This window comes from Euprymna scolopes, chromosome 10 (assembly GCF_053919585.1).
Source record: "Euprymna scolopes isolate OS-2025 chromosome 10, ASM5391958v1, whole genome shotgun sequence".
Classification (NCBI taxonomy): Eukaryota; Metazoa; Mollusca; class Cephalopoda; order Sepiida; family Sepiolidae; genus Euprymna; species Euprymna scolopes.
Window position 1 is genome coordinate 100,577,752 of NC_136491.1, and position 17,500 is coordinate 100,595,251.

At 37.3% G+C, this 17,500-nt stretch overlaps 2 protein-coding genes across 10 annotated transcripts in view; one reads left to right on the plus strand and one right to left on the minus strand.

Moving 5' to 3' along the window:
* LOC145286169 (rab GTPase-activating protein 1-like) overlaps positions 1 to 17,500 on the minus strand; it is a 261,723-nt gene that overhangs the window by 48,396 nt on the left and 195,827 nt on the right. The gene's annotated exons all lie outside the window — the stretch shown is intronic.
* Positions 7,060 to 8,446, plus strand: LOC145286353 (uncharacterized; the record flags this gene model as incomplete). Its single annotated transcript, XM_080135292.1, has 2 exons — positions 7,060 to 7,140; positions 8,339 to 8,446. Coding segments are annotated over 2 exons (189 nt in total), but the record flags the coding sequence as incomplete, so codon positions are not given.

Genomic DNA, 17,500 nt, shown 5'->3' on the forward strand with positions numbered 1-17,500 from the left:
GAGAGCGAGGGAGAGAAAGGGAGAGAGGGAGAGCGAGGGAGAGAAAGGGAGAGAGGGAGAGCGAGGGAGAGAAAGGGAGAGAGAGCGAGGGAGAGAAAGGGAGAGAGAGCGAGGGAGAGAAAGGGAGAGAGAGCGAGGGAGAGAAAGGGAGAGAGAGCGAGGGAGAGAAAGGGAGAGAGAGCGAGGGAGAGAAAGGGAGAGAGAGCGAGGGAGAGAAAGGGAGAGAGAGCGAGGGAGAGAAAGGGAGAGAGAGCGAGGGAGAGAAAGGGAGAGAGAGCGAGGGAGAGAAAGGGAGAGAGAGCGAGGGAGAGAAAGGGAGAGAGAGCGAGGGAGAGAAAGGGAGAGAGAGCGAGGGAGAGAAAGGGAGAGAGAGCGAGGGAGAGAAAGGGAGAGAGAGCGAGGGAGAGAAAGGGAGAGAGAGCGAGGGAGAGAAAGGGAGAGAGAGCGAGGGAGAGAAAGGGAGAGAGAGCGAGGGAGAGAAAGGGAGAGAGAGCGAGGGAGAGAAAGGGAGAGAGAGCGAGGGAGAGAAAGGGAGAGAGAGCGAGGGAGAGAAAGGGAGAGAGAGCGAGGGAGAGAAAGGGAGAGAGAGCGAGGGAGAGAAAGGGAGAGAGAGCGAGGGAGAGAAAGGGAGAGAGAGCGAGGGAGAGAAAGGGAGAGAGAGCGAGGGAGAGAAAGGGAGAGAGAGCGAGGGAGAGAAAGGGAGAGAGAGCGAGGGAGAGAGAGAGAGAGCGAGAGAAAGGGAGAGAGAGAGAGAGAGCGAGAGAGAGAGAGCGAGGGAGAGAAAGGGAGAGAGAGAGAGAGCGAGAGAGAGAGAGAGCGAGGGAGAGAGAGAGCGAGGGAGAGAGAGAGCGAGGGAGAGAGAGAGAGCGAGGGAGAGAGAGAGCGAGAGAGAGAGAGAGAGCGAGGGAGAGAGAGAGCGAGTGTTTAAAAATATACTGTTCTTTGAATTTTAGAAAATTAAATTTTTTTTTTTTTTTTTTGTCTAAAAATGTTTCTCGTATAATTCTGTTTTTATTGTCTTCAGTTTTCTGAAAATATTTATTTTGGAAAATTTAACTAAAAAGGATTTTCTAACCTTGTTTTTCTTTTCTCTTTTTCGACTTTTCCTTTTCTCTTATCTTTTTTCATTTCTTTTTCTATCTTTCTCTTTTTTCTATCTTTCTCTTTTTTCTATCTTTCTCTTTTTTCTATCTTTCTCTTTTTTCTATCTTTCTCTTTTTTTCGCTTTCTCTTTTATTCGCTTTCTCTTTTTTTCGCTTTCTCTTTTTTTCGCTTTCTCTCCCTCGCTCTCTCTCCCTCGCTCTCTCTCCCTCGCTCTCTCTCCCTTTCTCTCCCTCGCTCTCTCTCCCTTTCTCTCCCTCGCTCTCTCTCCCTCGCTCTCTCTCCCTCTCTCTCCCTCGCTCTCTCTCCCTCGCTCTCTCTCCCTCGCTCTCTCTCCCTTTCTCTCCCTCGCTCTCTCTCCCTTTCTCTCCCTTGCTTTCTCTCCCTCGCTTTCTCTCCCTCGCTTTCTCTCCAGCCGAATTTTGGTAATAAAAATTATGCTTTGCACTCTTTAATATTTTGAGGAAATAATTTCAAACAGTTTTTTTTATAATTGAGAAATGCATTTATCAAATTTAGGACTTCCATAATGTATTTCATCTTCTGACAATCATACCATCCTATTCAAATGTATCCTCGAGTGGCTCTTGACTTTATTGTGACAATGCAATAGTAAAAAAATGATTAAAAAAAAAATTTTAATTAAAAATACAATAGATTTGCAACATACAGAACAGAGAGAGAGGGAAGTAGAGCTTCTAAAGCAAAAGACAGGAAAGAAAACAATTAGGACGAATAAAGAATCCTCAAGTAATAAGCATGAAATGAAGAACCTACAAAAAAGAGGAGAGGATAGAATTAACCAAAATACAGAAAATATAATCAAGAAAGCAGAAAGAAAATGATTAGCAACAATAATCATTATGGTAATCAATAAGAATATTGGAATTCCGCAGAGAATAACTGAACGGATATAATAGGCAAGAATAAATGCAATATATTTTTGGTAGAGAGAGAGGAAAAAATGTTGCACTAGAAAATCTAACTGCAATAAAGATGAATAAAAATAATGCAAAAAATAGTTGCAGAATTGGATGGCATAAAGTCTAACTTGAACTCTTAGAATTAAAAAAAATTCCAACTTTAAAGTGCCATAAAAACCTCTAACACTGCAACTATCATAATTAAGACCTTTGAAAATAAATTGGATTTTAAAAAATTTTCAAAGAAATCTAAAATTATTAGATTTCGAATAAAACTCAATCACATTATTTAATCTTGTCAGATTCCACATAGGCTGTACAACATGATATGTCGTCCCGCAAAAAAAAAAAAGATATATTCGTTTGAAGTAGCTGAGTGGTCTTAGCTACATTTTAAGAAATAATGCAGTCAGTCGCCTTAATGAACTAATAATACTTGCAGTCAAAGCTGGCATATTCTTGTGAGGCTTTTGGTGTACTTTTCAACATCTCTAGTGGTTCCATCAGTCCGTGTTTATGGCGTAACCAGCCAATCATCTTCTTGTAAAGAGGAACCCAGATGTACTCATATTCATTACGTCAATACACAAAACTTATATCTACTTAAAGAAAAAGATCCAGCATTTTATGTTGAATGTTGTGTTCCATGTATATATATACAAAAAGATCAGCTCATTCTAACAAATGGAATGATTACAAAGAATAATTTTTTTTTTTTTTTTTTTTTAACTTAGTCAGCATTAAATTATCCACTGAGGATTGATATGCAATCAACAAAGTGAAATCATTATTTTTATTAGTGAAACGGTTTTGTATGTTTTATGACATACCAATTCTTTTTGCGTTCTTTAAAGACCAAACAACATTTCTTTTAAGTGATCCATATTAAACAAGAAATTCAACATGTATTGTAATTTTTTACCATTGCTTAATGAAATAGTTGTAGATAGGATTTAAATTTGACAAAGCAGATTCCATAATTTATGTTGGTAGCTATTAAACCGATCATGTATATCCTGTGGGTAAGCGGGGGTTTGCATGTATGAACAAAAAAGAATTGAAATAAAAATGTATTTATGTTATAGTAAATTGTTATTGTTTTTAAGAATGTGAAAAAAAAAAAAGAAAGATGGTGACAAAGAGAATAGAACAAGCAGTAAATGATGATGGAGGTTAGATAAAATGTTAGAAATAGCAGAAAGATATCAGATGATGCACAGACGTGTAGTTGAAAGAATTGGAATAATATAGAATGGATTCACCATTTTTTTCCTGAATGAAGAGAAGGATATTTGTAATGATGGTTTTGGACTGCACACTATGCAGTGAGGTGGAACTTAAAGTAACTAAAGATTATGTTTCATAAAGAATCTATCCATTCGAAAATGAAAATGAAATATATGTATACATCTTTTTCATCATAAAATGTCAGGGTGTTATTATACAAATAGATATAAAAAAGGAGTTAAAGGAGAGAACAGAAGGTTGGAGAGGGGGAGAAGAAGACTGGGAAGAAACAAAAGAGAGCAAAATGAAAGAAGAAGGAGAACGAGAGAGAAGGGAAGTAAATGAGAGAGAGAGAGAGAGAGAGAGAGAGAGAGACGGGAATTAAACGAGAGAGAGAGTGAAGGGAAGTGAACGATAGAGAGAGAGAGAGCGAAGGGAAGTGAACGATAGAGAGAGAGAGAGCGAAGGGAAGTGAACGATAGAGAGAGCGAAGGGAAGTGAACGAGAGAGAGAGAGCGAAGGGAAGTGAACGAGAGAGAGAGAGAGCGAAGGGAAGTGAACGAGAGAGAGAGAGAGCGAAGGGAAGTGAACGAGAGAGAGAGAGAGCGAAGGGAAGTGAACGAGAGAGAGAGAGAGCGAAGGGAAGTGAACGAGAGAGAGAGAGCGAAGGGAAGTGAACGAGAGAGAGAGAGCGAAGGGAAGTGAACGAGAGAGAGAGAGCGAAGGGAAGTGAACGAGAGAGAGAGAGAGCGAAGGGAAGTGAACGAGAGAGAGAGAGAGCGAAGGGAAGTGAACGAGAGAGAGAGAGCGAAGGGAAGTGAACGAGAGAGAGAGAGCGAAGGGAAGTGAACGAGAGAGAGAGAGCGAAGGGAAGTGAACGAGAGAGAGAGAGCGAAGGGAAGTGAACGAGAGAGAGAGAGCGAAGGGAAGTGAACGAGAGAGAGAGAGCGAAGGGAAGTGAACGAGAGAGAGAGAGCGAAGGGAAGTGAACGAGAGAGAGAGAGCGAAGGGAAGTGAACGAGAGAGAGAGAGCGAAGGGAAGTGAACGAGAGAGAGAGAGCGAAGGGAAGTGAACGAGAGAGAGAGAGCGAAGGGAAGTGAACGAGAGAGAGAGAGCGAAGGGAAGTGAACGAGAGAGAGAGAGCGAAGGGAAGTGAACGAGAGAGAGAGAGCGAAGGGAAGTGAACGAGAGAGAGAGAGCGAAGGGAAGTGAACGAGAGAGAGAGAGCGAAGGGAAGTGAACGAGAGAGAGAGAGCGAAGGGAAGTGAACGAGAGAGAGAGAGCGAAGGGAAGTGAACGAGAGAGAGAGCGAAGGGAAGTGAACGAGAGAGAGAGAGCGAAGGGAAGTGAACGAGAGAGAGAGAGCGAAGGGAAGTGAACGAGAGAGAGAGAGAGCGAAGGGAAGTGAACGAGAGAGAGAGCGAAGGGAAGTGAACGAGAGAGAGAGCGAAGGGAAGTGAACGAGAGAGAGAGAGAGTGAGAGAGAAGGGAAGTGAACGAGAGAGAGAGAGAGTGAGAGAGAAGGGAAGTGAACGAGAGAGAGAGAGAGAGAAGGAAAGTGAACGAGAGAGAGAGAGAGAATGAAAGTGAACGAGAGAGAGAGAGAGAGAGAAGGAAAGTGAACGAGAGAGAGAGAGAGAGAAGGGAAGTGAACGAGAGAGAGAGAGAGAGAAGGGAAGTGAACGAGAGAGAGAGAGAGAGAGAAGGGAAGTGAACGAGAGAGAGAGAGAGAGAGAGAAGGAAAGTGAACGAGAGAGAGAGAAGGGAAGTGAACGAGAGAGAGAGAGAGAGAGAGAGAAGGGAAGTGAACGAGAGAGAGAGAGAAGTGAACGAGAGAGAGAGAGAGAAGTGAACGAGAGAGAGAGAGAGAAGTGAACGAGAGAGAGAGAGAGAAGGGAAGGAAAGAGAACGAAAGGGAGAGAAGGGAAGGAAAGAGAACGAAAGGGAGAGAAGGGAAGGAAAGAGAACGAAAGGGAGAGAAGGGAAGGAAAGAGAACGAAAGGGAGAGAAGGGAAGGAAAGAGAACGAAAGGGAGAGAAGGGAAGGAAAGAGAACGAAAGGGAGAGAAGGGAAGGAAAGAGAACGAAAGGGAGAGAAGGGAAGGAAAGAGAACGAAAGGGAGAGAAGGGAAGGAAAGAGAACGAAAGGGAGAGAAGGGAAGGAAAGAGAACGAAAGGGAGAGAAGGGAAGGAAAGAGAACGAAAGGGAGAGAAGGGAAGGAAAGAGAACGAAAGGGAGAGAAGGGAAGGAAAGAGAACGAAAGGGAGAGAAGGGAAGGAAAGAGAACGAAAGGGAGAGAAGGAAGGAAAGCGAACGAAAGGGAGAGAAGGGAAGGAAAGCGAACGAAAGGGAGAGAAGGGAAGGAAAGAGAACGAAAGGGAGAGAAGGGAAGGAAAGAGAACGAAAGGGAGAGAAGGGAAGGAAAGAGAACGAAAGGGAGAGAAGGGAAGGAAAGAGAACGAAAGGGAGAGAAGGAAAGAGAACGAGAGAGACAGATACAGAGAAAGAAAGTGAACGAGAGAGACAGATACAGAGAAGGAAAAAATAAAAAACGGGAGAGAGAAAGGAAAGAATAAAAAACGGGAGAGAGAAAGGAAAGAATAAAAAACGGGAGAGAGAAAGGAAAGAATAAAAAACGGGAGAGAGAAAGGAAAGAATAAAAAACGGGAGAGAGAAAGGAAAGAATAAAAAACGGGAGAGAGAAAGGAAAGAATAAAAAACGGGAGAGAGAAAGGAAAGAATAAAAAACGGGAGAGAGAAAGGAAAGAATAAAAAACGGGAGAGAGAAAGGAAAGAATAAAAAACGGGAGAGAGAAAGGAAAGAATAAAAAACGGGAGAGAGAAAGGAAAGAATAAAAAACGGGAGAGAGAAAGGAAAGAATAAAAAACGGGAGAAAGAAAGGAAAGAATAAAAAACGGGAGAGAGAAAGGAAAGAATAAAAAACGGGAGAGAGAAAGGAAAGAATAAAAAACGGGAGAGAGAAAGGAAAGAATAAAAAACGGGAGAGAGAAAGGAAAGAATAAAAAACGGGAGAGAGAAAGGAAAGAATAAAAAACGGGAGAGAGAAAGGAAAGAATAAAAAACGGGAGAGAGAAAGGAAAGAATAAAAAACGGGAGAGAGAAAGGAAAGAATAAAAAACGGGAGAGAGAAAGGAAAGAATAAAAAACGGGAGAGAGAAAGGAAAGAATAAAAAACGGGAGAGAGAAAGGAAAGAATAAAAAACGGGAGAGAGAAAGGAAAGAATAAAAAACGGGAGAGAGAAAGGAAAGAATAAAAAACGGGAGAGAGAAAGGAAAGAATAAAAAACGGGAGAGAGAAAGGAAAGAATAAAAAAACGGGAGAGAGAAAGGAAAGAATAAAAAAACGGGAGAGAGAAAGGAAAGAATAAAAAACGGGAGAGAGAAAGGAAAGAATAAAAAACGGGAGAGAGAAAGGAAAGAATAAAAAACGGGAGAGAGAAAGGAAAGAATAAAAAACAGGAGAGAGAAAGGAAAGAATAAAAAACGGGAGAGAGAAAGGAAAGAATAAAAAACGGGAGAGAGAAAGGAAAGAATAAAAAACGGGAGAGAGAAAGGAAAGAATAAAAAACGGGAGAGAGAAAGGAAAGAATAAAAAACGGGAGAGAGAAAGGAAAGAATAAAAAACGAGAGAAAGAGTGAGGGAGAGCGAGAGAGAGAAGGAGAGCGAGAGAGAGAAGGAGAGCGAGAGAGAGAAGGAGAGCGAGAGAGAGAAGGAGAGCGAGAGAGAGAAGGAGAGCGAGAGCGAGAAGGAGAGCGAGAGCGAGAAGGAGAGCGAGAGCGAGAGAGAGAAATCCAAAAGGAAGCGAGAGAAAGAGAAATCCAAAAGGAAGCGAGAGAAAGAGAAATCCAAAAGGAAGCGAGAGAAAGAGAAATCCAAAAGGAAGCGAGAGAAAGAGAAATCCAAAAGGAAGAGAGGGAGAGAGAGAGAGAGAGAGAGAGGAATCCAAAAGGAAGAGAGAGAGAGAGAGAGAGAGAGGAATCCAAAAGGAAGAGAGAGAGAGAGAGAGGAATCCAAAAGGAAGAGAGAGAGAGAGAGAGGAATCCAAAAGGGAGAGAGAGAGGAATCCAAAAGGAAGAGAGAGAGAGAAATCCAAAAGGAAGAGAGAGAGAGAGAGAGGAATCCAAAAGGAAGAGAGAGAGAGAGAGAGGAATCCAAAAGGAAGAGAGAGAGAGAGAGGAATCCAAAAGGAAGAGAGAGAGAGAGAGGAATCCAAAAGGAAGAGAGAGAGAGAGAGAGAGAGGAATCCAAAAGGAAGAGAGAGAGAGAGAGAGAGGAATCCAAAAGGAAGAGAGAGAGAGAGAGGAATCCAAAAGGAAGAGAGAGAGAGAGAGAGGAATCCAAAAGGAAGAGAGAGAGAGGAATCACAAAAGGAAGAGAGAGAGAGAGAGAGAGAGAGGAATCCAAAAGAGAGAGAGAGAGAGAGAGGAATCCAAAAGAGAGAGAGAGAGAGAGGAATCCAAAAGAGAGAGAGAGAGAGAGAGGAATCCAAAAGGAAGAGAGAGAGAGAGAGAGAGGAATCCAAAAGGAAGAGAGAGAGAGAGAGAGAGAGAGAGAGAGAGGAATCCAAAAGGAAGAGAGAGAGAGAGAGAGAGAGAGGAATCCAAAAGGAAGAGAGAGAGAGAGAGAGAGAGGAATCCAAAAGGAAGAGAGAGAGAGAGAGAGAGAGAGAGGAATCCAAAAGGAAGAGAGAGAGAGAGAGAGAGAGAGAGGAATCCAAAAGGAAGAGAGAGAGAGAGAGAGAGAGAGAGAGGAATCCAAAAGGAAGAGAGAGAGAGAGAGAGGAATCCAAAAGGAAGAGAGAGAGAGAGAGAGAGGAATCCAAAAGGAAGAGAGAGAGAGAGAGAGAGAGGAATCCAAAAGGAAGAGAGAGAGAGAGAGAGGAATCCAAAAGGAAGAGAGAGAGAGAGAGAGGAATCCAAAAGGAAGAGAGAGAGAGAGAGAGGAATCCAAAAGGAAGAGAGAGAGAGAGAGAGGAATCCAAAAGGAAGTGAGAGAGAGAGAGAGGAATCCAAAAGGAAGTGAGAGAGAGAGAGAGGAATCCAAAAGGAAGTGAGAGAGAGAGAGAGGAATCCAAAAGGAAGAACGAGAGAGAGGAATCCAAAAGGAAGAACGAGAGAGAGGAATCCAAAAGGAAGAACGAGAGAGAGGAATCCAAAAGGAAGAACGAGAGAGAGGAATCCAAAAGGAAGAGAGAGAGAGAGAGAGAGAGAGAGAGAGAGAGAGGAATCCAAAAGGAAGAGAGAGAGAGAGAGGAATCCAAAAGGAAGAGAGAGAGAGAGAGGAATCCAAAAGGAAGAGAGAGAGAGAGAGAGAGAGAGAGAGGAATCCAAAAGGAAGAGAGAGAGAGAGAGAGGAATCCAAAAGGAAGAGAGAGAGAGAGAGAGAGGAATCCAAAAGGAAGAGAGAGAGAGAGAGAGAGAGGAATCCAAAAGGAAGAGAGAGAGAGAGAGAGAGGAATCCAAAAGGAAGAGAGAGAGAGAGAGAGAGAGAGAGGAATCCAAAAGGAAGAGAGAGAGAGAGAGAGAGAGAGAGGAATCCAAAAGGAAGAGAGAGAGAGAGAGGAATCCAAAAGGAAGAGAGAGAGAGAGAGAGAGAGAGAGAGAGGAATCCAAAAGGAAGTGAGAGAGAGAGAGAGGAATCCAACAGGAAGTGAGAGAGAGAGAGGAATCCAAAAGGAAGTGAGAGAGAGAGAGAGGAATCCAAAAGGAAGTGAGAGAGAGAGAGAGGAATCCAAAAGGAAGTGAGAGAGAGAGAGAGGAATCCAAAAGGAAGTGAGAGAGAGAGAGAGGAATCCAAAAGGAAGTGAGAGAGAGAGAGAGAGGAATCCAAAAGGAAGTGAGAGAGAGAGGAATCCAAAAGGAAGTGAGAGAGAGAGAGAGAGAGGAATCCAAAAGGAAGAACGAGAGAGAGGAATCCAAAAGGAAGAACGAGAGAGAGGAATCCAAAAGGAAGAACGAGAGAGAGGAATCCAAAAGGAAGAGAGAGAGAGAGAGGAATCCAAAAGGAAGAGAGAGAGAGAGAGGAATCCAAAAGGAAGAGAGAGAGAGAGAGGAATCCAAAAGGAAGAGAGAGAGAGAGCCAAACGGAAGAGAGAGAGAGAGAGAGCCAAACGGAAGAGAGAGAGAGAGAGAGCCAAACGGAAGAGAGAGAGAGAGAGAGCCAAACGGAAGAGAGAGAGAGAGAGAGCCAAACGGAAGAGAGAGCGAGAGAGAGAGAGAGCCAAACGGAAGAGAGAGCGAGAGAGAGAGAGAGCCAAACGGAAGAGAGAGCGAGAGAGAGAGAGAGACAAACGGAAGAGAGAGCGAGAGAGAGAGAGAGAGAGCCAAACGGAAAAGAGAGCGAGAGAGAGAGAGAGAGCCAAACGGAAGAGAGAGAGAGAGAGAGAGAGAGCCAAACGGAAGAGAGAGAGAGAGAGAGAGAGAGAGAGAGAGAGCCAAACGGAAGAGAGAGAGAGAGAGAGAGCCAAACGGAAGAGAGAGAGAGAGAGAGAGAGAGATCTAGAAGCTAATGTTTAAAAAGTTGGGCTTTTATTGGGTTGAGTGTGCAATGAAAAACTATCATATAACAAGTATCCATAAATCAAATAATTTTGCGAATGTGGATTATGAATAAGCAGTTACCCATGCATAAAAGATATGGGAAATACAATATATGAAAGAAAGATGCAGGTGATACAAGACAACCAGATGAAAAAGTAGACAGAGAAATTAAAGCAATGTCCAGAATAAACAACATATAAAGAAACATCAAAATGAGATATTCTGTTTAAATTACAAAATGAGAATAATTAAGTTTCAAAAATATATTTAGCAGTTTCGGTGTTATCTGCATTGATAAAATTCTAACATTTATCATGTTGGTTTTATACAAGTTCTATAAAAACAAAAACGCTTTTAAAGAAAATATAGTCATATAAACGGAAAGAGATTAAATTAATTTAAGAGATAACATTGTTAAAAGATTGTATACATATTCCCAGATAAAGGGAAACATTACAAGTTGCTGGTCGATCATGTTTTCACAAAGGAGTACTATCTTAACTGGATCATTTAAAAATCTTAAATGTAAGAATATTAAATAAAAAAACGAAATGGCCTTTTAACAACAAGTAACAGTGGGTGGGGATTCAATAGCAACACGTGCTAGTATTTAGTGTTTAATATTTATATAAGCTATACTGCTAATATACTGGTTTCATCAATGATAGCATGTGACAAGATATAAGTATAGTTGAATGATGATAGGACCAAATGCTTTCAAACACAAAATTGCACAAATTGTATTTTACTACTCTTATTAGTTATCCAAATTTGGTTAGTAAGACCCTCCCAACCCTTTCTAAATAATACACTGTTTTCCGGTTTGTTTTGAACTGAATACAGATACTACACTTTGATTTTTTCCCAAAAGCTAAGTCGCAAAACCATTGTTAACAAGTTATTTATCCCCCTCTTGAATGCACACACAAAACTTTTATTACATACAATCTTCATTTTCAAATTATAACAATTTAGCCATTAATCACGAAAACATTTAATTTTGTCCATAACTATAGTATTTAAACATAAATGCAAATAAAGTAATCTGAGATTGTTAATCTACTTACATAGCTCAGACCTAGATATGTACCATTGTTACAAGCCATGTCACCAGTCATATTTTTTGCCAAATGCATTAAACGTTTTATAAAACTTTGCATTTGTTTAGATAGAAATTTAAAAAAATAAATTATTCTTAGAATTTTAGTGACATTTCATCTTTTTCATACTGTTTTCATCAAGTTCTACCATAGATTAAAAAAAAAAAAAATGGCACTTGACATCTATTGGCTAAATATGCAGTATCATAAAGTGAATATCAAGAGTAAGTGAAGTAACTCTGGAAAAGGAATGGCCCTCTTCCCCTACATCACAGTGTAGTAGCGAATGAAAAGAGAGTCTTTGGGCTGCCCTAAACTATGGTGGATCACTTTCACATTTTTTTAATACACTAGCGATCTTCAGGGATGAACCTGTGAATGATAAGTAAAACAATCTGTGGTCTAAAAGGAAAATTTTACAAAGTCTGTTAGCTTTGAAACTTGTGCAGAATACAGACGGGCACACATGTATTAATGGTTGAAAGACAGAGCTGAAGTTATGGTTCCATTTTTGAGTTGCAGGGATCCAAGGGTGGCAAATAACATGATCACTGCACCCGCTGTTGTTGGAGCTAACAAAGAGATAAAATCGATTTCTACAATTGATTGAATTTGTGTGCATGGCAGAAAGATAATGACAGTGTGCAAAACTTTAACACACTTATAAAATTAACCTTTGTCATGTGAAAATGGGAGTCTCCCATTAGTTGATTCAACTGTTGCTGATTTAGCCACATAGTCAACAATATTAAAGGAATGACACAATTGTAAACACAAGACTAAATTCCTGACAAATCATTGAAAATAAAATCATAGCTTTGTATGAAAATAAAGTCTTATTATATAAACTATGAATCAAAAGTATTGATTATAGATTGAACGCACAGATCGATTGAAATTGTGTACACAACTTGTCAAAAAAAAAAAAAAAAAATCAATAATCAATCCTCTTGTTTGTTTTCAGATAATGTTGAAATATAGAGTGAAATTAACTAAACATAATCTATCTTTTATTATAAAATCATTACATAAAATGAAAAGCAAGAGAATGTCAGAAATCTGTAGGTTCCTAACTATTTGCCTCCCCATAGGGCAGAGTTAGACACTATATCTGTTTTTAATGTAGAGAAAATCCAGCTCCCAAAAAGAGGCATTTTTGATGGGACAAAAATTAAAATTGCCTCAGTTTAGAAGGATCTCTTCAATAATTGAGGACAGAACAGATACTACACCGATTCCATCCAAAGGCTAATAAATGAGTTGTGCTATAAATACTAAGTCTCTCACAAACAAAATAAAATAAGCCTGAAAAAGAAAAACCATCACAATATAAAAATCCATTTATTTACTTTTTTTTTTTTCAGAATTCTGCCATATTAAAAAATAAAAATTTGCATGATATACATATCCGTGACGAAATGAAAATATCATATTCCAAGAATCATAAATTGATAAAGTAGTTCTATTTTTATAAATATAATCATTTTTAAGTGATTAATGAAAATTTGTAGATCATGTATGAATCCTTGAGTTATTTCCCTTTTCTTTTATAAATATTTTTTTTCAAAATGCCAGTCATCACAGTCACTCCTTGGATACTCTAAAGATTTTATTTTCTTATTTAAAAATAAAAATACTTGATCAATTTACATGATTTTTGGCATATGATATTTTTTTTTCATTACGTGTATGTACATCATACTGTTTTTTTTTAAATTTATTTAATAATATGGGGGGAAATCTAGAAAAGAGCCAAATGTTTGATTAAAGATTTAACATATATATTAGTCATACATTCAAGAATTTGTATATGTCATTTAACTTGTATGAAATAAAAAAAAATATATATATATTAACATTCAAAAAATATATAACTCAATATTTGACAAAATACGATTATTAAACTTAAATTGAAAAGTTTAGGTAAAAATGTACATAGTTGTTGCATTGCTCTAAATAAATTACAAAAAAAAATAAAATAAAAGCCTTTTCAGATATATTCAGAAAATCAGGAAGTTTAACTGAATGCCCTGCTGGTTTAGCAGGCTGAAAATGAAGTGTTCCATCAAATAATAGTGATGGAGAAATGCTCTAGGTCCCCAGTGTGGCATGTCATTAATAGACCTAAGTGATTAAGGAAGTCCTCTGTGGAAAAACCAATCACTCCACTTGTCTTCATGGTAATTGGTTGGAATAGAAATCTGTCGCAAAAAAAAACAATCATATTTTGTAGCATCAGCTAACACCTGCTATATGTTCAAGATTTGTTACCGATTCAGTTATTTACAAGGGCATTTGAAAAGTAAAACACTACATTGTTTACCAGACCCTCTGTCGAGGCCAGCCAAGGTTCAAAGATAGATAGGATATTAATATTTATAAACAAAAAGTTAAGAATGCTAACAAAGCTATATTATGTATGATCTTAAGTTGTTTAGATAAATGATACAGATTAAGACAATTATAAGCATTAAGTTATCAATTAGTGAGTTATTTTTTTCACGCATCCTTTCAACTATATAAATAAAATGTTACAATAAAGATCATTTAGTAGAAATGTTAAAAATAAAAAATTACCGTTGAATAAAAAAGGTTTTGTATATTTGGGAGAGGGGGTGAGGATATGCAGCATTTGTTTTTGTTTTAATTCTTAAGGTAAAAAATACAAAATTCTAGTGGAATTAATATATATAAGTCAAAATGCTAATTTCTACATGATAATTTACAAAAACTACAAGACCAAGTAAAATATATTTTAATAAAGAATGACTTTCTTTTCTTAATTTGTATTAAATATGAATGCAAAAACTATAATGCAGTGTTGTGCCTGTTTTTTCTTTTATGTGAAGTCAAATCACCTGACAACTAGACAATTTCCCATTAGCTAATTTAGCCATGTGGTCATAAATATAAATATTTTTTTTTTCAGCTTGACTGTTGATGTGAATATATCATTGTCAATTGTTCCTCCTGCTAGACCAGTTTTGTTGATGTGCTTTTGAAACAAGATCTTTGTGGCATATGTTCTTACCAGAACACCTTTCATTATATCAATGTTTAGAAAGTTTTGACAAACATGCATCTTTGGTATGTAATTTTATTTAATGTAAATCCAGTTATGTTTATGACTGAGGTGTTTTTTTTTTTTTTTTAGTTCTCTTTCATTTATTACTAGGTGTTAAAATAGCAATTTATATGACATTTACTTTGCAAAATCTCCATCTTCCGGTGAATTTTATGTATAATTTGGACATGGTAAAAAGAATATCTTTACCAAATATAAAAAGAAGAGCAAGGAGAAATTTACAAAAGTCAGAAATTTAAATATATGGTGATTGAAAAATCATTTCCTATTTCAAAAAATCTTATAATTTATTTACGAATCATTTTTTTTCTTAAAAAAATAAATATGAGAACATGCGTAATGTGAGATTTTATTTAAAATTCAATATGCCCATCACCATTATCTTCTTAAGCCGCCCGGGCATTGCATTAATTGATCTTTCATAGAAACTCTTGTGGAATGGCTGTATGCAAAAACATAAGACTATTAAACAAGAAACTATAGTAGTATAAATTTAAAAATCTGAATTATTTTAAGTTAAGAGGAAAATATTTTGTCAGACAAAACCCAAAAACTTGTTAGAAATTCAATTTCAGAATTAAAAAAATGATTCAAAATGGTGACATTACAGTTGTAACAATCACACAAGGTATGCAGCTAGAAAATAAGCTTTTGGAACTGTAAAGAGCTTTTTATACAAACTTGCACATAAAATTGCAACTAAGCTATGGCCCGAGATAGTATATGTATTCCCCATTGACAGATTGTGACACTTTATCAAGGTTCATCATCATCATCATATTCAGTTTAATGTCTGCTTTACATGCTGGCTTGTGTTGAATTGTTTTCTAAAATTAACTCAAATCAATCTGGTCATGTATTTATATATCTATCTTTCTCTCAAATTCATAACAATCTCTCACAAGCTGCCATCATCGAGATTAGTGCCAACCTTTTGTATATTTATGAATGCAAGCCTCAAAGGAGGCAACAAATTGGCTGTTTTTAGGTGATTGTTTGGTTTATACTTGTATTTTATTTTGTTTGAAATATTTTTTTGTTTTTGAATATAGTGGGTTGGGTGAAGTGGATGTTTGTTTGATACCAGTAAACTCACATAAAGACTATTAGCCAAATTTTCATTTTTGGTATTGTAGCCGCAGGAAAGCCTACAAGAGTTGAGTGTAGGATTCCTTCCAATATGCAACATGGCACTAAAGTTATCTCAATATTATACAATTGTTGATAGAGCAACTGCTTTAAACACTAAGGGTTAGGACTTCTGTACTACCAGTCTAAAACAGAAGCTAGAGAAGTAAAACCTGTACTCTTAATCTGTCGAAACAAGAGTGGTCTACACTAGTCATGTGAAACTGGGTGTCAGGAAATTGTGTTAAAGTTACCCAGATAGAAAAATATAGTTTGATGAGACAGCATTCATTATCCTAGTTGAGACACAAGCAAGTGTCTTTGAATTGATCCTTTTAAAGAACTTCTGTGACTGGCTAATAAACAAATGAGTTCAAAGAAATTGTAGATTTGTAAAACAGGTATTTTTCTCAAAGTTTCTAACTCTAGGAAGGTTGGTGAGCAGGAATGAGGGGGTCCATTTCCTCCAGCGATTTGATGCTATTTGCACAGGTTTTATATCAGTTTTTCTTTTAAATAAATTATCTGACAAGATCTACGAATCAATCTTGTCAAAAGGAGTAATTAATCCTGTACTTGAGTACTATGTCAGTCATTTCTATGCCCTCACATGGGTAAAAAATGTGTATATTAAATACCTACTTAAATAAAGTATATGGGTCTCTCTCATAAAAAATTTCTCCCCTCCAAAATGAATAAAAGACTTCATGGAAGAAAAATCAAAATGAAGAATTTTACACTTGGAGAAAAACCCGATATGTTTGCTTGATTTTAACTAGCATTTTTCAAAAAGCAAGCTATTGTAGGCTGAGTAATTTTTTATGGCCTTTTCCGAGATGACTTACTTTTAAGTAGTCAGAAATGCTACAACTAGGTGAAAGTCATGTTGTTCACATGTAAAAGATATCAGCCAGTACTTTTAATTACTTCAAATCTTTTTTCTCTTTTAAATTTATTTTTCCATGTGTATATTATAAGAAAAATTATCTATAATGGCTATGGCATAATAATCCTCCATTGTAAACTTAGCATTGGTGGATATTGGAGATCTTATGTGCAGAGCATTTCCGGTGGTTTGGCCATGTTCAGTGTACCATCTCTTGCATACACTCCATAACACATCTGGATAACCCAGGAACTAGGACGCATGGTAGACTTAAGACTTTGCTTGAGCATGTAAGAAATGATTTGACTGTATGTAGCAGGATTTATATCAACCTTTTGAATCAAACTGCATGTAGAACAGGTATCAGACATTGTCTGGTGTTGTCTACCTTGGAATCTTGCAGCACCCGAATTACCAAAACTGAATATATCTCACAAAATACATATAGATAGATATATAAAGAATAGTCTTCAGAGATGCACTATCTTCACTGCAGATCTTGAGTTTTACATAATATCAGTTCAGACCGCAACCTCAGCCAGACTCTGAAAGTGTCAAGCTCCCTTCCTTGAAAGTTCCGAGTTAAATACATTGCAAAAATTCAAAGTTAAACAACAAGCGCTGACTGTTCTTGTATATAATGATACTAGGCCACATAAACAATGAATACTGTCATAGTTGTTATTTATGTTCAAATTCAATTTTATTAAACTTATTCAAATTTTGTTGAAAATATCTTTCTAGGATAACACACTATCATAATAAAGAATGTTTTTTTCCCCCTTGTTTTTCTCCAAATAAATAGATCAGCTAAAGTGGTAAAAAAAATAAAATTTGAATAGTTACTATGTTCATTTAATTCATAAAACAAACATTTCTTTATAGCAGCATATACAGAGAGCAGTGTACTAAAGAGGCCATGTGTAGGGTCAGATGCCTATATCCACTCCAGATCTACCTTCACCATGTATATAAACTTATTTGCAAATGTAAAAAGGGTTGCTTTAGGCAGGTGCAAAAAAGTTGCATTAGAAAGTGCAGTCCTTTGTTTCTGTAGTGAATACACTTTGTGTAAATTATTATTTCAACTTATTTGAAACTTAAAATGATAGATCCATGGCATCTATCATTCTGAAAAAATGTATTATTGAAATGAGAACTAAGATTGATATATGATATTTTTGTTTTTGTCACGGCTATGTACATCATGCAGATTTTTCTTTATTTTTGTGTTGTATTATATAGGGGAGAATTCTAGACAAAAAAAAAAAAAAAATTAATGGATGTGGAAGGTGATAACATATATATGTAAAAATATAAATAAGAGTATCATTATATAGATGAGTGTGATCCTGCAGAAATTTCAGTTATTTACACATCAATCTGTATAATTTACTATTAATAATATTTCTTTTAAAAGAAAGTCTGTCAGCATCAACACTAATAAAAAATATTCTTTCATAAAATAATTGTGATTGCCTGCTAAG